Below are 24,708 nucleotides of genomic sequence, written 5' to 3' on the forward strand. Positions count from 1 at the left end.
TCATGGTGTCTCCACTCCTCTGGCAAGGACACTTTGCCTTCCTTCTCTGGGTTCATCTTCGGTAAATTGACTTCGGGTTTTGGTCGACAAATTGGCCTGAGCCTTTCTAGCTCCTTTTTTCGTAGTGCCTCTCTTGCCTACTACTGCTTTTCCACCATTCGAACGGTATGTACCTGGTTCTGCTCCTGTGCCACGTGACAACTTTCTGCTTCCCCCTCTTATCCAAGGTCGGATCTTTCCCCCACCTCTGCAGACCCAAGTTGCATTGATTGTGTCACTGCCATGGCTGATGATTCGGTAGCCTTTGTGGCTGGCCTGACTTCTTCTAGATCCTTTAGAGCTTGGATTTCAATGGCATTCACTGCCGGTGGTCCATATGTTAAAGCTTGGGCTCCTTCCAATTCATCCTTGTGCTTCCTCCAAATCTCACATTCCGACTTGAGGTGCCCTGTGTGGAATGGCAATAAAAACATGTGAAAATGGGCTGTGGTGCACCGAGCACATCCTTGGGAGGATAATTCCCACAGGGATGGAATTGTGGTATGCGGTATAGATTAAGCGGAGCCATCAGCGGGGCGGGTTGCCACTCTATGCAGAGCCCTCACTCAGGGTCAGGCATTGGTCACTGCAAAAACCATACAAGACGCTTTTTTTGGTATACAAAACAACGATCTAACATGACATGGTAAAGAAAGTATACAAATCATAAGGTTAAGGCTTGCCCACTTACCATATCTACAATGTGCTCCCAATTGAGGTTGGCGCCTTCTCGCTCAAGCTTCTCCAAAAGAAAGTACGTGTTATGGCAGGGCAGCAAGCAATGTCCTCCTCTTCTCCCGTTGTTGCCGGCCGACCAACCACTTGATTCTAAAAGTACCAACACAACAAGATAAGCGTTGATACTTACAAAGTAGACATAACATCCAATGAAACATGCAAGATAAGCATTGATACTTACAACGTAGACATGGAATGCATCCCAACCACCGCTTCCAAGGTGAGAGCTTCCTACACTCTCCATTCGGGCTTTGGCTGCATCCTCTTGTTGCTTGTAGCATTGGGGATTTCTTGCATGCTTTTGCTTCTCCTCATTCCAATCATCAGTGCTCATGTACCAAGGCTTCTCACCCCCTGCCTTCACTCTCCTAGTCACATCTCCCCGCTAATGTTTCATGACGTCCACCATGTGGTCCTTTATCCACCTTATGGGGATAACATCACTATCGATGGCCGGCTTGTACTCATCCTTGATTTGATTTATGACTCCATCTTTCTTATCTTTATCCAACTTTGGCCATAAAGTCATAAAGTCATTTGTAAAGACAATGTGGCAAAGCTCGCGGATGCAGTTCTTCATCTCTTGCCTGATATTATCCAAAACCACATTGCCATTGATAATTGTGTAATATTTTTCCCCATCGGCGGGTGTTGGCTATGTGTTGAAATGTCGCGATGATCGTGAGCGTGGAGTGCTTCTGGCGCTAGATGGGGAATGACGCTCATGTGGGGGCGTAGACCCATCCGTGCCCCCACTTGGACAACATCCGCCTCCACCTCCACTACTCGAGCGTTGTCCTCTCTGTGAGTGGACGAGCGACCTGAGGGAGGGGTTCTGGCGGCTCTTTGTGGGGTTTGTACAGGTGAACTAGGGTTAGCGGTGGTGGTGCGCGATGGTGCGGTCGAAGTGCCCACCCCTCTCCCAAAATATTGTTGTGCCATCGCTCTTTGCTCGGACATGCCTTGTGCTAAAAAACCCATAAATTGGTCATGCAACATGGCATATGAAGAGAAGGATGGGGAGTAAGCCAGTGTCTCATTTGGAGTGCGACACATGTTTCTACACACACATAACAAAGCCCACATGGACACTTTAATAAGAGTGTAAGATTCCTCCCTCCAACTTTTGAGGTGTAAAGGTGTAAGAACCTCCCCTTCTATTCTTGAAATTATTCCCCTCTCTAAAATAGAAGAAAGATCTTGTTTTACCCTGTTTTGGCCTAGAGAGAGAAAATGTCTAGAGAGAGATAATCCAAAATTGAAATATCTTTGGATATAAAAATCCTCCTAGTGTCTAAAATGGATTCCCTTGAAATAGAAATTCAAAATGAACTTTCCAAGGTGCATTAGGAATTAATTGAAAATGTGTATAAGGGACCTTATCCTAAGGGTCTACATTTTCAAAAATTTTTGGATTATGATCCAATTAAGGTTCCAATGGGCCAATTGGATTAATCCAAGTGTTGGGATGAGATAAATCCAAAAGAATAAAAGAAAATACCCAAAAATGAGTAAATGCTCACATAAGATGAAGAGTTGACTGAGTACAAGGTTTATTAGTTAAAAATTATGAGATATTACTAAAAAAATGAGATATTTTAGAATAATGATGCATTTTTGATACTTTTGTAAGGAAAGGGGGGCTCTTGAGGTAGGTGCCTATTTCACATGTGTGGAAGGGTTTTTAATTCAAAAAATTGTGATATTTTTATCTCTCCTCTCTCCTAGATCAAACCAAATTAAAAAGGGAGCCAAACTGGTCCAAATCTTGTCCAAATTGAGTCAAACTGAACCTGGAAAATTCTAGAACTCAGTTGGACTTGGTTAGTGGCCTCCCTCACCTATAAATATACCCTTAGTCCTTTGTAAAAAAATATTGGAGCTATACCATGCCAGTATTATATTAAAATAATCATATTTTCTATTATCCCTTAAATTTTTCTCTCTCTTGGGAGCATGGAGCTCTCTCTCTCTACAACAACTCTTGGAGTTTCTCTTCTCCTCTTGGTGGACCAATCGATTGGTCGGGGGCTTCACTACTAAAATAAAGAATCAAGCCAAACTCGGAGGTAAAATCAAATTTTATGGTTTTTTTCAATTTATCTCAATGATTTTCTTCTTCTCAACCCCTCTCAAGCTTGAGAAGCTTTCTAAATGAATGTTTTAATTCAAAGCAAGATGTCTTAATGCTTAATTAAGAGAAAGTTAATCTTTATGCTTATTTGTAATAATTTCTTTAAGTAAATATCTCTCTAAAAGAATATCCATCTTTATGGCTAAATCCTTTGAAAAAGGATGCTTCTCAATGATAGTCTCTTAATTCAAAGCTAAACTCTAGGCTTGATAAGCTAGAGATTAAGAAATGGTATTTTTATTATTTTGTGTTAACAAAATAATGGTTAATTCTTTTAGATTATTTATAAGTAGTTAAAAACTACTTTGATTGATTCTAAATGAGAAATAGATTATCTTATCAATTTGGGAAAAGAGAAATAATGAAATTAGCTTAATATAGTAGGATAATCATAATTAAGTTTATGATTATGGTTAAAATTATGATTTAAATTCATAGTTTGATTTTAAGCATAAGAGAGGAACTACTATCATATTTTCATCACAAGCTTTTTGTTCTTTAGAAAAAAATTGAGAATTATTAGTAATAGCAGCAGCGAAGCTATGGTAAATTTTTTAGAAAATAATACATATCTTATTTTATGCATAATGCTAAAAGAGGACTTCCTACCATATTCTAGGATTGGACATCCTATGCAAAAAGAATAATTTTCATCATATTCATGAGAAATTTTTTTTGTAATTATGCATAATTAATTAATTATGAGAAAAGAGTAAATTTTGGTAAATTTATTTTTATACAAAAAGAGAAATTCCCAGGATATTGAAATCCAAGTAATTAAATGGTAAAAGAGAAATTTTTGGCATAATTCAAATTATGAGTATTTATAAAAAGTGAAATTTTGAGCATTATTAATTTTATTGGAAAATATGGGTAGAATTGATTTTTGTAAATCCCATGAATCTTTTACTCAAAAAGAAGAATATTGAATATATTTCACTTGAAAAATTTGAGAAAGAATATGAAAATATCCATCGAGAAAAAGTACCTTTAACGAGGCCAAGCAATTGGCAGAAACTTAGAAAAGTCCCATCGATATATATCGAAAGTAGAAAACGGTACTAAATGTGAATGCGATGTGATAAGATGTAAATGCGATATGATAAGATCTGAATGGATATGGATGTGGATGTGGATGTGATAAGATGTGTATGTGATAAGATGTGTATGTGATGTGATGTAAATGGATGTGGATGTGGATGCGAATGTGATAAGATGTGTATGTGATGTGATAAGATGTGAATGTGATGTGAGGAGATGTGAGTGGATGTGGTGAGATGTGATACGATGTAAATTGATGTGGATGTGAATGTGATGAGATGTGAATGGTGTGATGTGATGTAAATGGATGAGAATGAGATGTGAAGTGATAGATGTGAATGTGAATGAATGGATGGATGTGGATAGATGTGCATGTGAATGAATGGATGGATGTGGATAGATGTGAATGTGAATGAATGGATGGATGTGGATGAATGAGATGAGATGTGAATGAGTGAGATGGATGTAGATAGATATGAATGTGAATGAATGGATGGATGTGGATGAATGAGATGAGATGTGAATGGATGTGATGAGATATAGATAGATGTGGATGTGATGTAATGTGGATGGAATGAATGAGATGTGATGTGGATAGATGTGGACGTGATGTAATGTGGATGGAATGAATGAGATGTGATGTGGATAGATATGGACATGATGTAATGTGGATGGAATGAATGTGACGTGATATGGATGGAATGAATGTGATGTGATAAGGATAGATGTGGATGGAATGTATGTGATGTGATGTGGATGCAATGAATGTGAATGGGTGTGATGAGATATGAATGAATGTGATGAGATGTGAGTGAATGTGATGAGATGTGAATGGGTGTGATGAGATATGAATGGATGTGATGAGATGTGAGTGGATGCGGAGATGTGAATGGATATGAATGTGATGTGATGATACCTGAATGGATGCGATGAGATGTGAATGGATGTGAATGTGATGTGAATGTGATGTGATGATATTTGAATGGATGTGATGTGATGTGAATATGATATGATGAGATGTAAATGGATGTGAATATGATGTGATGAGACGTGTAAGAAAGCATTATGGGCCCAAGGCCATGGACAACTAGTAAGTAGGTGTGAACTCTTGGGTGGAGTATAAATACCAATGTAAATGGGATTATGGCTCATTCATGATAATGTTATTTGTTCCAAGAATCAATGGTGAGCTTCTCCCGTGAGATGCTAAGTGGTGACTCCTTCATGAGCCACTCCCTTGGTAAGGGACTAACCCACCCCTGTTACTTTCTTTCATTGGTATCAGAGCATGGCTTTTGATCCATGATTTTTAATTTTTCTTTTCTTCTTCTCATTTCGTGAAATTTCTGCTTCATTTGATTCATGGGGGAAGGGGATATGGCTAAGGTAGAGTTTGTGGTTCAAATCTGAGCACATGGACCTATTTTTTTTGAATGAGTGGACCAAATTGGGGAAAATTTCTAATCTTGATTAGCAGTTGTTAATCAAAAACGTTTTTTTGTTTGGGAGCTTTCTTGCAAACCCTAGCCATGGAATCTCAACATGAGCAAAGGGCATTGAGTCTCTCATGTATCTAGCAGTGTTTTATGAAGTATTTCACTTATTTTCCATGAGCAATGGGGCTCCCAATGTGGCTGAAAATCACTACCAAAGCTGCCCACGTTTTTCACCAAAGTGACCCCAATCTTCATCTCCTTCAACAAATTCAAGCATTAAGGCTTCCCGGGTGACATTGGTGAGTTGCTCCATCACTTCCTTACAATTTTGAAGCATTCTTTCAAGCTATGGAGTGAATTAGGGTTTTATTACACATAAAACCCTAATTTTCAGAAATTGGACTTTAATCATGGCCATTCATGCTGCTCTTTATGCATTATGAATGCTTGAATGCTACACATAGCCATTCATCAATGCTATGCCTTGCATATTGGCATAAGTGAGCATAGCTTTTGGCACATTTGGGGGATTGAATAAAATGTTTTGGGTTGGAAGCCCACTTTTTGGTGACACCGTTTTCCATTGCCGGTTGCACGTTTTTGGTCATAACTCTCTCATACGAACTCCGTTTTTGGAGTTCTAGTACTCAAAATGACCGGCTTGTCGTCCTCTTCGAGACGAGCTATAGGTCTTGAGGTGCAGGATTCAGCAAGTGCTCTCTGTTTTCACTTTTGTACTAGATTTTCTAGTCCTGAGCAGGAACTCGCGCCCAGAACACGACCCGAGATCACCGCTCCGTGACACTTGGATGTTGTTGATGTATGTGGAAATGTATTGACATTGCCATGAGTGGATGTGATGAAGGAAGCACTATGAACCATGTATTATGATATGAATGAGCATGAGTCATGCTATAAATCAATTGTAAGTCAACTCTACTCATTCATTTGAGCTTGTAACTCACGATTTTATTCCTAGAATCTAGAATGAAGTAAGGGTACCTTGGCATTTGGAGGAGAGGCCAAGGGGAGAATGTCTTGAATCTTCCTTGCCGTTAGTGCCGGGTAACGCGGTAAGGAAGAGGATTAGGTACTTGGTGGTAAAGAAATGGCCTCAACCTTCACCTTGGTGAAGGGGTGAGAAGTGCTTGGCCGGGAGATCGGCAAGCATCGACGCGCTTCATCGACCACTTCATTCGACTTGAGCAAACAAGCAAATCCTCTACATCGACTTCTTATGCAAAAGGACAAAATTGATGCCATAAGGTCACATGCTCAGATAGAAAAATGATTGAGGATTGATTTGCTTACAGTGGTCAAATGCATAAGGATTTTAATACTTGATTGAGATGCTTTGATTTGATTGAGATTTGGTGCAAAAAGAGGGGAGACCATGGCAAAATTTTTGCAAAATTTACCTACTTGCAGCCAGGACAAATCCTTGAATTTCTAGGGTTTTTCAAAAGCTTTTCAAATCTGTCTTGAAAGCTCTTCAATCTACCCGAAAACCTCTTTCAAACAAGCTAAAGATCACTCAAATCGGAGTATTGAGCGGTCAAAGTTAAGAGTTGACTTTCAGCTAGAATAGTTGATTGGTCAAAGGCTGTTGACTTTTTCAAATCTGTTTTTGGGGATCCTTACTCGTCTCATCAAGAGCTTCGCATCGATATAAAGATCACCCAAATCGGATAAGAATTGAGCGGTTAACATCAAGAGTTGACTTTCAGCCGGTACAGTTGACTGGTCAAAGGCTATTGACTTTTTCAAATCTGTTTTTAGGGATTCTTATTCGTCTCGTCAAGAGCTTCGCATCGATATAAAGATCACCCAAATCGGATACCGTTTGAATAGAGAAAAAAAAAATCAAGTAAGTGGTCTTTGCAAGGAGGGATCAATCACGCGCATGGAAATGACTAGAGGAGGTCAAAACAAGGGAGTCCGGAATGAAAATGATCAAAGACAACCAGAAGCAATGATGGCAATGAGTTCATCAACGAGGAATGAAGAAAGTTCAACCATAAAAGCACCATCTCCAGATGAATCTCAGCCAGTGGAAATGCCTCAATCTTTGCGAACTACTCCGCTAACAGTGGACATGATGTTAATGGCTATGGAGAGTATGTTTCAAAGGATTGAAAATAACCAAACAACTCGGCAACAACAATTTGGTGAACACCTCATGGAACGGTTCGACAAGCGACACCACTACTTGGATGACGTGATGCAAAGAGGGTTAAAAGACTTGGAGAAAGCCATTAGTGCATTGGCTCCTCTCAAGCTTAACCAAGAAGCCGATATGAATGCAATGGATGGTATACATTATGATGCCAAACATGATGGAAAGCCTTCTATGCCAGAAGAGAACAAAGTAAGACAAATGATGCCACCTCAAATGATGCCACATTCTTCTTACATGGACAAGGGCAAGAGACCTATGGGTGATGCCTCTTATGAGAGATCCAATGCCAGTATTCCAAGAACTTCATCCTTTATGCAAGATGCAAGAAGAGGGTATGAACAGAAGGGATTTAAAGATGCAGGTGATTGGCAATTGGAAGATGAGCAAATGCATAGACACTTGGGTGAAGGAAGAGGATTTGATGATCCAAGAGCACGGTAGAGGGGTTCAAGAATGCATGGTGATTTTGACAATGCTGTGAAGGACAAAATCATATTTAATAAGTTCAAAGGAGAATCAAACTCTATCGAAGACTTTGAAGAGTGGGCAAACAAGATGGATCTCTACTTCGAAATCAGCCCAAGGAGCGAGATTGCCAAAGTCTACTTCGCCTCACTTCATCTTGAAGGTTTTGCTCACACTTGGTGGAGGAGGAAGCAATCTCATGGTTATGTCATCACTACTTGGGAAGAATTCAAGAATGACATGGCAGAAGAGTTTACTTCTCGCATGCAAAGGGACAATCACATTGTGGAATGGGACAAGCTAGAGCAAATCACTACCGTGAAGGAATATTCTCATAAGTTTCTAAAGCTTCTATTATACTTGGACGACTTTGATGAGCATTATCTTGTTGTCAAGTATATAAGGGGCTTGAAAGCTCCTATTGGTGGTGATGTCAAGTCTCATGAACCCGCCACTTTGAAGAAGGCAATGATGCTTGCAGAAATTCATGAAGAGAAGTATTTGACAAAGTGGGCTAGCAAAGGGAATATCAAAGGGGAAGTGATCACAAGGACTGACATGGGTTCTCATGCAAACATAAGACCTAATCTTCCAAGATTTCCTCCCGTGTATGGTAGAGGGTCTAATAGACTTCCATTTAAACCACCATTTATGTCCAACAAAGCTACATACAATGAGTCCAAGCCAGCAAATGGGGGTTCAAAAAGCAAGGTTATCAAGGAGGACCATTTGCATGAAATGAGGCTCAAAGGTCTATGTTTCAAATGTGGAGAAAAATGGAACAAGGATCACTTCAAAGTATGCAAATCCAAGGATATTTCCATAAGCTACATTATCACTGAGGACAATGCTAATCATGAGGAGGAGGAATTCCTTGAATGCAATGATGCCTTAGGATGGGGAGATCCTCATGAGGGTGGAGGTTCTCATGATGATGGTTTTGATGAAGAAAATCCTGAGTTTCCTTTTGATCCGGGTGGGAAACTAAAGTTTGCTCATGACAAAATGGATGATGGGATGCCTCTATGCGTGTGGAATGAAAACAATAGTGCACATACTACCTTGTGTACAATCTCTCATGATGCTTATGCGGGAAGTAAGGGTGCCAACACATTGATATTCAAGATCAAGGTGAATGGGAGAACAACATATGCACTCATTGATACTGGAAGCACGCATAGTTTTGTCAATAAAAGGTCTTTGAACACTCTCAAAATGCAACCAACTTCTTTACCAAACAAGCACATGGTGCAAGTCGCCATGTGCATTGATTACCGTGATTTGAATAAGATCACCATCAAAAATCGTTTTCCAATACCAAGGGTGGATGATCTTTTGGATGAGTTGAAGGGTGCCACATGCTTTTCAAAGATTGATTTGCGTTCCGGATACCATCAAATAAGGAGGAAAAGTGGTGATGAGTTCAAAACAGCATTTCGTACAGAAAGGGGTCTTTACAAATTCATGGTTATGCCGTTTGGATTATGCAATGCACCGGCAACTTTTCAAGCATTGATGAACAAAGTGCTTCAACCTTTCCTCTACAAGTTTGTATTGGTCTTTTTCGATGACATACTTATCTATAGCAAACATGAGGAAGTGCATTTGAAGCACGTGAAAGAGATTTTGGAGGTCTTGAGGCAAAACAAGTTGTATGTTAAGGAGACAAAATGTACCTTCACATGGCACATGAGGTGGAATATTTGGGTCACATTGTGAGCAAGGATGGCATTTGTGTGGATCCAAAGAAAGTGGAATGTATTAAGAATTGGCCGGTTCCTTCAAACACTACTCAATTGAGGGGATTTTTGGGGTTATCTTCATTCTATAGGCGCTTTATTGTCCACTATGCAGAAATTGCAGCCCCAATGACGGACAAATTGAAGAAGGAAACCTTCTTTTGGGATGCCATTGCCAACAAAAGCTTTGAAGATATGAAGAAGATGCTCACATCAGCACCTATTTTGGTATGTCCAGACTTCACCAAACCTTTCACAATAAGGGCGGATGCAAGTGGAAGAGGGATTGGTGCGGTACTTTACCAAGACCATGGAGTCATTGCTTATGAAATTAGAAAGCTGAATGACAAAGAAAGAGAACTCCATGTGTATGAGCAAGAGATGATTGCTATACTCCATGCTATCAAGAAATGGCACCATTACTTATATGGGAGTCATTTTTATGTGAGAAGTGATCATAGGGTGCTGAAGTATTTCCTCACACAACCCAATTTGTCTCCTAAGCAAAGAAGGTGGGTAGCAACACTACAAAACTATGATTTTGAAATCACATACACAAAGGGCAAAGAAAATGTGGTTGCCGATTCCTTGTCTCGTATGTGGGCCTGCTCATTGTATGCTATTTCTGAGGTGCATAAAGATTGGATCATGGAGATACAAGAAGAGTACTTGTTTGATGAAGAAACCTCACAAATAGTGCAGAAATTACAGCAAGGTGTATGTGAAGAGTTACCCCATTATGAGCTGAAAAATGGTCTCCTCTACTACAAAGGAAAAGTCTACTTGGTTCCTACTTCATCATTTATCAAGAAGATCATGGAAGAAATGCATTGTACTCCTATGGCTGGTCATTTGGGTGTCTACAAAACCTTTGATGCAATAAGGAAAAGTTTCTTTTGGAAGGGGATGTGGAAGAGCATTCATGCTTATGTAAGTGGGTGCCGGTCATGTCAATTGAACAAGGATCCTACACATAAACCGGGAGGTTTGCTTCAGCCATTGCCCATTCCCGAAGGCAAATGGAGTCATATATCAATGGATTTCATTACTAACCTTCCGCGCACAAAGAAAGGGTGGGACAGCTTGTATGTTGTGGTGGATAGATTGACCAAAGTGGCCCATTTCATTCCTTCCAAGGTCACATATTCAGCCCAAAATATTGCCAAGCAATTTGTTGATGGGGTTTTCAAGTTGCATGGTATGTCGTCACAAATTGTGAGTGATCGCGATGTCAAATTCATGAGCACTTTTTGGAGAACATTGTTTGAATATATGGGAACCAAGCTTACTCCAAGCACCGCCTATCATCCCGAAACCGATGGTCAAACAGAAAGAGTAAACAAATGGGTGGAAACATATCTACGCCACTATTGTCATGATACTCAAAGCACATGGGATGATTGGTTACCTTTGGCTGAGTTTGCTTACAACTCAACATATCATGTGAGCATTGGCATGTCACCCTTTGAGGCTTTATATGGTTACAAGGTCAATTTGCCTATGTTGGTGGGTACATATGAGACTTCTAACCATAAAGCCAAGGAGGAAGCTGAAAGGATGCAAGCTTTGTTGCAACAATGCAAAAGTAATTTGAAGGTTGCACAAGAGAAAATGAGACAATATGCCAATGTTCATCGAAGACCATTGGAATTCAAAGTGGGAGATTGGGTTCTTTTGAGAATACCAAAGTCAAGATATGCGTCTTTGAAGGGAAGCACCAACACCAAACTAGCTCATCGCTATTATGGTCCTTATCAAGTGATACGAAGAGTTGGGGAGGTTGCATATCAACTCTTACTTCCATCTACAACAAAGATTCATGATGTGTTTCATGTCTCTCACTTGAAAGGATATGTGGGTATGATCGATCAAATGGTTGATGAGTTACCTCCAATGAATGAAGAGGGAATGATTGAATACATTCCAGAAGCTATCTTGGGTACAAGGAAAAAGGTACTTCGCACTCGTACCTTGGTGGAGTATCTTGTTCAATGGAAAGGTTTACCTAAGGAAGAAGCTTCATGGCAACCTATTTCAGCATTGGAGGGATATGAAGCATTGATAGAGCAATATGGGTTGGTGTAAATTCAGCCACATGGAACATTCTTCTCCGAATTTTGGGTATTCATTTGAGGTTTCGAGGACGAAACCATTGGGGAAGGGATGGTTTGTAAGAAAGCATTATGGGCCCAAGGCCATGGACAACTAGTAAGTAGGTGTGAACTCTTGGGTGGAGTATAAATACCAATGTAAATGGGATTATGGCTCATTCACGATAATGTTATTTGTTCCAAGAATCAATGGTGAGCTTCTCCCGTGAGATGCTAAGTAGTGACTCCTTCATGAGCCACTCCCTTGGTGAGAGACTAACCCACCCCTGTTACTTTCTTTCAAGACGTGAATGGATGAGATGTGATGTGAATCGGGGTAGATTTGAATGGATGTGATGTGGATCGGGGTAGATGTGAATGGATGAGATGTGATGAGGATGGATGTGATGTGATGTGATGAGGATCTGAATAGATGTAATTGGATGTGATGAGATGTGATGTGATATGGATAGATGTGATGAGATATAATATGATATGATTGGATGAGAATTAATGAAGGATGATGGGAATAGATATGACTGGATGTGGAATAAGCAAAGTGAATTGATTTGGAAGAATGTGGAATAATGAGAAATGATGTGGAACAATGTGGAAAGATGAGAGTTCGTTTTAGAAACTGTATTTATGACATGTCAAATGACGGTTTTATGTCAAGAATGCTGGGAAAGCATTTTGACCATCTTGTGAATGAGGTCATGGAGACCTAAGTGATAAAGTTGCAACAGCTGACGGAGAGGAGAGTCAATGGAGGATGTATCGTGTAGCAAGGTCTTGACCAGTCTCGGCTCGATTTAAATGGTGAGCTTCCGGTACGGTGGATGAGGGACCAAGGAAGCGGCCTATGAGTGAAGTGCTAGGTGACTTGCAAAGGAGCCTAGAGGGTGCTGACCATACAGTGCTCGGGCTCTGGGTCGCCGAAGATACCCATGCTTGCGTCGAGGAAGAAAATGGAATAAGGTGTTAGAGTTGTTTTCTGAACTCGGGCATGGATCTGTGGTTGATTGCCCTTTTGCTGGTCCTCAAAACGGATGAGTCCATGGCTCTTTTATATGGATTTGTTGGTTGATCTTGCTGATCTTCAATGGAGAGTCCATCTGGATTTTCTTATGTGATTATATTGCCGGGTACTATGAGTTAGGAACTATTGAAAAGGCCCCTAAGTGAACAGGTGGTGAGTGTTCCGGTTGCCAATGATGCCATAGGTACACCGATGAAGGAATGATTAGAAATTAGAATTCAAGCCAGATATTTTGGAGGATTATGATCAGTTGTAAGATTCCTCCCCAGCCTCTCAAAATGTCCAGCATCTCCCCTGTAATCAATCCCTCTTCAGAAATATAAAAGACTTGTTTTTAACTGTTTTATCCTAGAGAGAGAAAATATTCTAGAGAGAGAATATTCAGATTTTTAATATTTTTACATAGAAAATTATCTCATCTTATTAAAATAAGTTCCCCTGAAACAGAAATTCAGAAAGAACTTTCCAATGTGCAATTGGAATTAATTGGAAATGAGTATAAAGGACCTTAGCCTAAGGGTCTAGATTTTCAGAAATTTTTGGATTATGGTCCAATTAAGGTTCCTATGGGCCAATAGCATCAATCCATGTGTAGGGAGGAGATAAATCCAATTTTGTAAAAGAAGATACCCAAAAATAAGTAAATGCTCACATAAGATGAAGAGTTGAAAATGTACAAGGTTTATTAGTAAAAAACTATGAGCAATATTAAAAATATGAGATATTTTGGGTATAATGATTTCATATTGACACTATGTAAGGAAGGGGAGTTCTTTAAAGGAGGTGCATAATTCACATAAGATGAAGAGTTGAAAATGTACAAGGTTTATTAGTAAAAAACTATGAGCAATATTAAAAATATGAGATATTTTGGGTATAATGATTTCATATTGACACTATGTAAGGAAGGGGAGTTCTTTAAAGGAGGTGCATATTTCACATAAGGTGAAGAGTTGAAAATGTACAAGGTTTATTAGTAAAAAAACTATGAGCAATATTAAAAATATGAGATATTTTGGGTATAATGATTCTATTTTGACACATATGTAAGGAAGGGGAGTTCTTTAAAGGAGGTGCATATTTCACATGCTTGAATGAGTTTTAAACTTATAAAAATTGAGATATTTCATATTTCCTCTCTCCTAATTCAAGTCTAGTTACAAAAAGTTAGCTCAACCGACCTAAAAAAGTTAGCTCAACCGACCTAAAAATGGTCAAAAATTGACCAAACTGAGTTGGAAAATTCTAGAATCAGTTTGTTTGGTTAGGAGCACAATTTTTCCTATAACTAGAAGCCTCCCCCTTGTTGAAAAATATATAGTGTTTATGCATCGTTACTCTACTCCACCTAAGCCAAGAACTGTGAATTCATTAATAATTCACTAGTTTTTTGGAGTTTCCTTCTTTCTTCAATCCCCATTGGTAGCTCCATCAACATACTTAACCAATTGATTGGTTGGGGGCCTCTACCGTGAACAAAGAATCAAGCAATTTGTAAGGTAATTAGTGAATTTTGATCATTTCCTATAATTTCTCAATGTTTCTCTCTTCTCAACTCCTCTCAAGCTTGAGAAGCTTAATTGGAATGGTTTTTGAATGTTATTGAAGTTAATTGATTAATGATAGTTAAGAAGAATGGTAGTGAAGAGTTACATAATTTGATGAATGCTTTTGAAGTTAATTGATTAATGATAGTTAAGAATTACATAAATTTCCATTTATGCTTAATTCAAATGGTTTTTATGAAATTTCTCTCTCTCACTCAAGAAATGGTAATACTCATGACCCATTCTCAATCCAAATGAAGCTTTTCATAAAGCTTTTCCTTAATCCAAGATTAATCTATACTTGAGGTCAAATTAATGGCTTTTTTCTATGCTTTTAGTTTATGTATTTCATGAATATTGATGATTCAATCCATTATGGATTATTGATCCAATTAGGGATCATTCTAATTATTTCTTAATGATAAGCTTTATCCCTTAGAAAAAATTGAGATTTATCAGTCATAGCAGCGGAGCTATGGCAAAATTTTTATAAAAATTACGCATAAAATAATTTCATTCAAAGCATGAAAAGAGGACTTCCTACCATATTCTAGGAATTATCATCCTAGATTAATTGAAGATATTCATAGAGAAATTGATTTTTATATTATGCATAATTGATTTTCATGCATAGAGGTATGCATAATAGATTATTATTTTAACATAAAAGTGTTACTTTTATCATAATTAGATTTCATGCATAGAGGTATGCATAAAAGATTATTATTTTAATGTAAAAGTGTTACTTTTAGCACAATTGAATTTCATGCATAGAAGTATGCATAAGAGTTGATTATTTTATTATAAAAGTGTTACTTTTATCACAATTGAATTTCATGCATAGAAGTGTGCATAAGAGTTGATTATTTTATTATAAAAATGTTACTTTTATCATATTTGAATTTCATGCATAAAAGTTGATTATTTTATTATAAAAGTGTTACTTTTATCATATTTGGATTTCATGCATAGATATATGCATAAAAGATGATTATTTTATTGTAAAAGTGTTACTTTTATCATAATTGGATTTCATGCATAGAGGTATGCATAAAAGTTGATTATTTTATTATAAAAGTGTGACTTTTATTATATTTGAATTTCATGCATAAAGGTATGCACAAAAGTTGATTATTTTATTTTAAAAGTGTGACTTTGATTATATTTGGATTTCATGCATAGAGGTATGTGATCACCCAATCCCTTTATCCTTAACATATGGTGCCGACAAGCCCGGCCCATGACTCAGAATATTTAAATTAATGACGTAAAACATAGTACGTCTCAATGTCCGCCACCATGGGTTAACATGCCCCCCTTCCTGATGTAGATTCCGTCCTCGGAAGCTATGGTATGGTAAGCTGGAGAGGGTTGTTGTGGTAGACCGTCTGCAAAACAGGGAAGTAGAGTGAAGGTATGCTGGAATTCAAAAGATATAAAGTGTATAAATTCAAGCATGTTAGACCACAATGGATGTTGCTATGAGAACTTAGTTTAAGGGTCACATGAATGAGCTAGTGTAGCAAATTAACAGGAGTTTAAAATTATTGAAAGTAAATCAAGAGTAAGCAAGGTGTCAAAGGTTAATCAAGGTTTATAACTGGCCTAAGTCAAGGAAAATAACCAAGCTTAATAAATAAACAGATGACCACACTGTGTCTACTCTAAGAACAAGTTAATACCACAAGCCTAGGGACACAAGAAACATCGGAGTTACAGAAGCTTTTTGCCTTTATTTTTTTATGCACGTGACAATTTTTACACTCAATGGCGACCTTCCTAAGGAAAAACTAACATCGATCCTAGTACCATGTTTAACACAAGGCATTATCCAGGAATCTATTAGCTCACTTTAGGCAAGGCTACCCCCTACCAACCAAGGCATCGGTCTGGAGTAGAATACTCCTCGCCTACCAAGTATTAATAAGGCGATAGGCCAACATTAAAGCACATCATAGACTTGTATTGCCATTTATTGTAGGCTTTTTTTTTTAATCTATTTCTTTTGATCTTCGCTCCTGAACTATAATTTGTCTTGTATCCTTTTGACAAAGGGGTAATAGCTATGTCCTAGAGGTCAACACACACATGGTTAGGTGTCAAACATTAAGATGGTTGGACCCTAGACCTAAGACAATCGTATTCCAAGGTTAACTAAAGACGTCATGCTGCCTAGGAATATTTCCAATAAAGTTAAGCTCATTAATGATTTACACTAGCATGCAAGCAACTTCAAAAACTAAGTAGTACATTGACAATTTCCATGTGGTCATGCCTTATAGTTTATGAAATTAATTGAACAGTAAAAACGAAAGAGAGTGGGTATGGAAGAATTACACCTGTAATTGGAGATCTCCTTGATTTGACGAGACAGCTTGCAATTTGATGTAGATATATTTTGATGAACGTTGCGGCAGTCTCAGGACTTGAAAGCGAACCCACCTCAAACTTTTTAACCTGTACAATCAACTAACAAGCACTATACCTCGAGAGGCACATCAGTGTGAAAAATTAAAGACTCGTTTTTAAGGAATCCAAACTAGAAAAAACTTGAAAACACTAACCTACCTACCAGTCACCACACTACTACTGAGGATACGGTAAGAGGATGTTGTAGAGTCCTGGCTCTAGCCCTAAGGCTAAGCCTCTATCCGCATCATCCAAACAAATAAAGTCAATCTCAGTAGTGCCATGAGTTTCATCCGTCCATTCATCATTGTCAGATATTTCCTTTTCATTTTCCCATCCACATAAACTAATCAAAAATGTAACCATGCGAGGATAGTCATCTTGTGGAAAAGGAAAGCATTGGGCTATCGGGGATATTTCCTCTACGGAGTAAGGGTCAGTCATGGTCAATAGGCGAATTAGCCATTCTAATTCCTCAACATTTTCCTCTCTGGCTAGTACGTCTATATGATCCCATTCAGTTTCAATAACAGGATAGCACATGTGAAATATCTGAGAAAGGTATAGATGATACCTCTCACCAAAGGTAGGAGTGGATGAAGTGTATGATGATCGTGCATCTGCCATATCTGCAAACACAGATATAGCATCAGTAGGTTTATGATAGGTCAATCTAGTTCTTGATTGTATACGGATATTTGTCCTCTTTTTGTGCTCTTGCTCTTTTTACTATTTTTTGTTTTTCTTTTCTTTGTTTTAAAAAAAAAAATGTATGAAGCTATATATATACATCCCCTTGAATTTGGCAATTACATGGTCAGGGGAGAAGGTTAAGGAGGAAGCCTTAGAATGTCGAGCGTGAGTACATGCTCCCCCTTTCCTTGGATAGATCATATTATTTGCAATGATGTTGCAGCCTCTTGGAACCAATTTGTCCAGCGGGTCATAGGTTGTGATGTGGGCAGATAGCTTTTTATGACCCTTGTGGCCACATCCAATTGTAGAGATGGTAGTGTACGCTCCCATTGACGAATGGAGGAAATGGTTTCCGACAATACTATTACAAGGGGAGACGTAGACTCATCGGTTTTTTGTTGGGTGTTGACAAGAGTAGGTGTAGAGCATGTAGAAACTTCTATATGAGTGTGTGCCTGGCATGAGGAGCTAGAAGCTTCATGTGGCTCCCCCCTTCCTGAGCTAGGTGGTAATGATCGATATCATTTGGGAATCCAAACTAACTCTGGAAGAAGTGGTGCGGAGCACTCTATTACCTTTCCCTTACCACGATCTTGAATTGTCGTTGGGGTGGCAACAATTGGTTTGCAAGGTTTCACAGGTGATGTAGAGGGATTTAGCTTATGTTTAGGGACCCAAATCTGGTCATTCCCCTCGTAGTACCCTTGGACTACTAATAATTTTTTAGGGATCCATCGCGATGTTACATTGCCCTTTCTCGAGTGGTTAGCTGCTTTCCTGTTACGAGGTTTCTTGGTGGCTGAACGAGATTGAGCAGGGGAAGTAGCTGTTAACGAAGCTTTTGGGACCCATTTGTATATACTCTTTGGCATAGTAAGCGGAACCTTAGAGACCACCTTGCCTATTTTCACTCTTGGCGTTGAAGCGTTAGAGGGATGGCAAACAATCAAAGATGGTTTTGCCATTGGGTTTTGTGATTTTTCATTATCTAATATTTGAGTGGGTGACTTAGGTGCGGGATTTTGAGCGGTCAGACCTAGTGTTGGTTCTTGCGTTGTGACTCGTCTAGTTGCCCAATCGATATTGCACTTGGTGGCCATCATCCATTTGGGCCCTAAGTTTACAGTCCCTTCCATGGTACCCGCACGCATAACCAAAAAGTTTTGAATTACGGTCCCCTTATCATAGGCAACCGGAGTGTGCAGAATTCCTGAGACAGGGGTTTTCTTCTTGTTGATATCTTGAACTTGGATAGCACTCTTGGATAAAGGTGGTTTTCCAAGTTGACACCACACGCCATATGATAACAAATTGTGTTGAGCTCCTGTATCCAATAATGCATTATACAGCACCTCCCCGTAAGGACTCTGTAACTCAATTGGGTATCTTAGAGGTGGGTCAGATTCCAGTGCATCCTCCTCTGCCTCCTCGAAAAATACTTGCGTAATTCCCAAGTTGGCTTCTCGTTGTCGCCTAGCACGCTGTTGACGTTCTTTGGCTTCGACTCTCGCTTGTATCTTTTTAAGCTCAGGTTGTTCTTTAGCTGCCTTCTTTTGATGGATTGCATGTAACTCCTCTTGGCTCAGGGGGTCATAGTATCTTTTGAATTTACTCCCATTAAGGAATCCAATGGTTTCAACTCCGTCAAGAGTCTCCACTCTGATGGTACCTTGCGGGGTAATTTCACATACTCTATACGGTCCCTTACCAACATATTTGAGCTTTTTCTTTTCGTTTCGCACTCCATACATCAGGACTTTATCCCCAACCTTGATGTCCTTGTCCTTTAGGTGGCGATCAAACCATTTTTTCCTTCTATCCTTCTCCACAAGGGCATTGTACACAGCCAATTGTCTTTCTTCATTTAGCCGCTCAAGGATATACAGACGCTCTACTAAGGGATTACCATCCCAACCCTCTTGAGTAGCAACACGAAGACTAGGAATGACAAATTCCCACGGCATGACTGCTTCTTGGCCATATACCATTTTGAATGGTGTGCAATTAATAGCCACTTTGTACGCAGTACGATAGGCCCATAAAGCTGTCGTAAGCTTTAGATCCCAATCCGTGCGGTGAGCTTCAACTGTCTTTGTCAAAACAGAGATTAAAGTCTTGTTGGTACTCTCAGCTTGGCCATTCGCTTGCAGATAGTAAGGAGTAGATTTATGATGGGATATCATGAAATTTGTTGTGAGCTCCTTAATCACTTCATTTATAAAATGTGTACCACTGTCGCTCACAAGTTCAAAAGGACAACCAAAGCATGTGATTATATTTTCAAAGAGGAACTTGGCTATTGTCCTTGCATCTGCCTTACGTGTTGCTTTCGCTTCAGCCCATTTGGTCATATAGTCAGTGGGGGCCACAATAATATAGCGAGATTGTGTATTTCGGGCCGCTGGGCTAATCGGACCTACAAAGTCTAAACCCCACTTTTCAAATGGTTGGTTTACTTTGATTGGATGTAGGGACATCTTATCTTTCCTCTGGGTTTCTTGTATCGTTGGCATTCATCGCAACCCTTCACAAAGAGTGATGCATCTTGGAACATAGTGGGCCACCCCAATACCCTAATTGTAAGATCTTTCACGCAGTTAAGTCTCCTGAGAAGTGACCACCGGCTACGCCCATATGTGCCTCTTGCAAAATGTATAGATACTCATCCTCTCGGGCACAACGCCTAAGAACGTCATCCTTTCCTCTTTTATAAAGAGTCCCGGCTATCAGGCAATAGGGTTCGCATTCTTTGATTAGCTTTCGAGCTAGATCTTTACGAAGCTCCTTGGGTGGAAAGCCATTAACCAAAAAGTTAACAATCTTCTCACTCCATTCAGGCATTGTCTCCACCATGAACAGGGAAGTGTCCGGTAAGTCATCATCAACCCCCGTAGGAGCCTCACCATTAGGTATGCGAGACAAACGATCAGCCATAACATGTTTTTTGCCAGGTCTCACAACAACAGTGAAATCAAACTCAAGAAGAATCAATAGCCATCGTGTGATTCTTCCTGTGGAGCATGGTTTGTTTACCAGATACAACAATGCTTGATGATCTACATAGAAAACAAACTTGGTGGCAAGGAGGTAATAACGAAATTTCCTTACTGCATATATCATTGCCAACCCTTCTCGCTCCATAGTGGTGTAGTTCATCTCAGCATCGTTCAACTGGCGACTGGCAAAGCTAATGGGGTAGTCTAGCTTGTGTTCTCCAGGTTGAGTCAACACACACCCAATAGCAAAGTTTGATGCATCAATATGCACATGGAAGATTAAATCCTAGTTAGGCATTCTCAAGATTGGAGCACTCGCCAAGGCCTTCTTTAATAGCTCATAGGCACGGTCACATTCTTCGGTCTAAATAAACTCGATGAGAAGCTTATACAATGGTCGAGCTATCTTGGCGAAGAATAGAATAAACCTTCAATAATAACCAACGTGGCCCATAAAGCGTTGGACTCCCTTGTAGTTGGTGGGTGGTGGCAATTCCAGAATGACCTTGATTTTACTCTCGTCCGTGGAAATCCCATTTTTGGACACTATATGCCCTAAGATAACTCCGTGTTTAACCCAGAATTGGCATTTGAAAGGATTCAAGGAGATGCGATATAATCTACACCTTTCAAATATTTTTCGTAAACACATCAAGTGCTCATCCCAAGAGGAATGAACACAAAGATCGTCTAAGAAAGCTTCACAGAAGTCCCTTAGATATTCCTTAAAGGCCGTGTTTATCAATCATTGGAATGTTGCAGGTGCATTGGTCAAGCCAAAGGCCATGACGCAAAAGGCAAACACTCCAAACTCCGTGATAAATGCTGTTGTAGCTTGGTCCTCGACTGCAATTGTGATCTGATTGTAACCCGAGTACCCATCTAAAAAGCTATATGCCTCCTTGCCTGCTACTCTTTCAAGCACATGTTCAGAATATGGCAAGGGGTAATGATCCCTTCTGGTGGCTGCATTAACCTTTTTGAGATCAACGCACACTCTGAGTTTTCCATTCTTCTTTGGCACGATGACTATCGGAGAAACCCATTCTGAGTGCTCAATTGGGTATATGAATCCACATTTTACCAGCTTTTCAATTTCTTCTTGTACAATCTTTGCGTACTTAGGATTCATTGGGTAGGGACGTTGCTGGACTGGTTTAGCAGTGCTAATCATTGGAATCGTGTGTTGCACCACCGAGGGTGGGACACCCTTCATATCATGATATGTCCAGGCAAATATGTCCTTGAATTCTTTAAGAAGCTTCGTAAGTGCAGCTTCTTCCGCCTTGGTGAGGTCTTGAGCAATAAAAATTGGTTTAGACTCCTCACCCGGATCTGCTAAGTCTATCTCCTTGACTACTGCAGGGCCATCGTAGACACCGCTACTCCCATTGGTAGGCATTCGTTGGGCTTTTGTGTAGACTACTTTACGTTCCCCTGTGGTGAATGATTTGAAATGCTCGGGTGCGGGGTGTAAGTCTACTGGTTCTTGTTGTGGTGTAAGTCTACTGGTTCTTGTTGTGCCAGGTTTTTTTCTTTCAATTCTGCCTCCTTTTATTGTTGAGCCAACTCTTGGTTTTGCCGCCTTCTTGCAGTACGACTTAGTTTCGGCTTCTCTTCGATTTCTAATTGGGCGACGTCATGAGGTTGCGGAATACACCACATGACACTTTGGAGGTATTGTCCCCAATTATCCGCTATCTTCCGATGAGCATCAATGGCTCCTACATAACTAAGCCATTCTGCAGTGGATCTCTCCTTATTTATTGCAGTTCGTACATTAGCTCGATAGCGTTGGCGCTTATGTCTCGTTTTCTTCTTACCAAGTTTTTGATTTTTGTTTCTATCAGATTCGGACTCACTTGGTCGATCTTCACTTTTGGATGAACTGCAGGAGGCCACTGTTTTAAGCCTTGAGCACCTTGCTTCCACATTTGGGTGAATATTTGATTCATTTTTCCCATCAGGCTCAGGGTCAGTTTCTTCTTGAGATTCATACTCAGAGCTGCATTGGTCAGAGTCTTCGCTGCTTTCAGTGTCGGTGGAGTTTGCCACGTTCTCGCCATCAGGAGTCAAGTGCATAACACCTATCATGTTTATTGGCACTAATGGTGGCATATCTTGCCCCTCAGGTGTTACCCAACTTGTGCATCTATTTCCCCATGTGTCTATGGTTGCCGCTAAATGTACCCAATCCACGTTATCCGACTCAGTCATACCCGGTAGGACATCCATATAAGGAGAATCTTTCCCATCATCAGTCTCTTTTTTGCATGTATAGCAATACCTTAATGGGGCAGAGTGAACAGTGGTATCCGATCGATTATCAATGATAACCTTGCTTCCTAAAGGATGTGCACGACCATTCTTAAGATCAACTCGAATGACAGAGTCCTGGAATTGTAGATAGACATGGTTTTTCGACCAGTCATGCACCATTTGTGCTTCCCTCATGAAAGGACGTCCTAAGATCATTTGATATGACATAGGATGCTTGGAGAAATCCATTACAATGAAGGTATGTTTTACCTTGTATCCCAGGACCTTGATCTTAAGGTCCCTTAACATTCCAATAGGTTTAGCAATAGTTCCGTTTGCCATCTTAACCACTATGTTTGTGACTTCGAGGTGAGGTCTCCCCATAGATTCCCAACAGTTTTTAGTCACAATGCTCACTCCAGCACCACCATCAAGGATTCCCTTTAGAGTTAATCCAGTAATAATGGGGAGGGTTGCATTAGATTCGTCACCTTCAAAGTACTGTCCCAACTTGTTAACAGGTATTTCAACGACCGAATCTTCATCTAAGTTGGGTTGTAGATCCCAATGTTCCCCTTCATCTTGAAGCGTGTCGGGTCTATCCATATTTGCAAATTGTGGTAGCCCCGCCTTTAGTTCTCCATTGAGAAACGCCCGAAGAGCTAAGAATAGCTCAGGATCTCCGTATAATTTGGATATGATCGTGGTTCTGATTTCGGAGGACATGAAATCCATTAGCTTGGCCACATTCAATGGTACTTTTCGAGACATCGCCCCTTGACTAGGGACTGGTGAAGATGGAATCACTTCCTCTTCAATGGGGTCAGGCATTCCCTCACTAAACATTCTTTCCAACAAGAAGGGTGTTTGCCCACTTCCTGATGTCCTATCCTCACTTTCTTCCCAAATGATACTAGGTATAGCTAACGGTTTATGGTTCCGGTGAGGCTGAACTTGCGTAGGAAACACTGTATCTGGAATTTTGACTTTTCTTGGGTTTGGCTCCAGTTCTCTTTGTGTTTCTTCCACCAAACCCCTTAAGTGTCGCACTTGTTCAATCTCCTCAACTGGGTTTGGGTAAGTTCCAATCTTTTTCTTGAGGGTTTTTGGCCCACGTGGCTTGTCTTGGGGAATCTCAGTCAGTTTGGGTGGTCGAGAGGGCATTAACTGACTTGGTTGTGGGGCCGAGGAAGTCTCCTTCTGTTTCCCCTTATTTTTGTACTCGTTTGATTCTCCTTCGTTGAGCTCCCGAGTGGGTTCCTCCCTTAAGGTAGTGGCTTTGGTCCCCATGGTTTCTATTGAATCAGAATCATCTTCAGGGTCATTCATATACACGGGGTCATCTCCTGTCCCTATGTTAGTCTTTGAACTAGGCTTGGAGCTCGTGGCATTAAGCGAGCTCTTCCGCCGTGTTTTCTTTTTCTTTGCCTGAGCGATTGATGCAGTATCCCTCTCTTCAAGAATGTAGTTTTGATTTTGAAGCATTGACCGTGTAACTACATTCACGGGGATAATGGGTGTGGTTTCTCGTGCTTGGTTGGTGACCTCAACCAAATTCAATGGCGTAATCTTGGGTTCATTAGGATTATGTGGACATTGAGCGATCAAATGATCTATGCCACAACGATTACATGTAAGTACCGGCATTCCCGATGTGCTCCCTTGATTTGGTTGCATTTGAGTAGCGATCTTCTGTAGCCTATTAGGGCACTCTGCTACACGATGCGGTCCACCACACTCATAGCATTGAAGAGGTGGTCTCCTTGCCAAGGTATTAAGGTTTTTCCCTCCTGTGGCGAGAGCAGCCGCTTGATATACAGGCTTGACTTGCCCGAAATGATCCTCCATGTAGTACTGGGGAATCATTTCAAACGTATCGCAGTGGAGTCTATCTCCTCTTC

The 24,708-nt window shown here is 40.0% G+C and overlaps 1 protein-coding gene across 1 annotated transcript; it reads right to left on the reverse strand.

The window, feature by feature from the left end:
* LOC147611338 (uncharacterized) lies at positions 1 to 24,484 on the reverse strand. Its single transcript, XM_086784888.1, has 3 exons — positions 22,558 to 24,484; positions 316 to 448; positions 1 to 247 (listed from the first exon to the last, which is right to left on the reverse strand). The coding sequence occupies exons 1-3, from the start codon at positions 24,482 to 24,484 to the stop codon at positions 1 to 3; spliced, it is 2,307 nt and encodes a 768-aa protein (XP_086641014.1).
* Between the last annotated feature and the right edge of the window lie 224 nt (positions 24,485 to 24,708).

Source organism: Cibotium barometz, chromosome 47, assembly GCF_041138505.1.
Source record: "Cibotium barometz isolate CiBa-2024 chromosome 47, ASM4113850v1, whole genome shotgun sequence".
In the NCBI taxonomy this organism is placed as follows: Eukaryota; Viridiplantae; Streptophyta; class Polypodiopsida; order Cyatheales; family Cibotiaceae; genus Cibotium; species Cibotium barometz.

Excerpts from the sequence above, each read along its gene's own strand:
- LOC147611338 (XM_086784888.1), bottom strand. The coding sequence starts at position 24,484 with ATGCAACCAAATCAAGGGAGCACATCGGGAATGCCGGTACTTACATGT. Across the intron at positions 449-22,557 it reads CAGCGAAGACTCTGACCAAT|GGCACCTCAAGTCGGAATGT; the intron begins GCAGCTCTGAGT and ends CATTCCACACAG. Across the intron at positions 248-315 it reads AAGGATCTAGAAGAAGTCAG|AGGTGGGGGAAAGATCCGAC; the intron begins GCCAGCCACAAA and ends TTGGGTCTGCAG.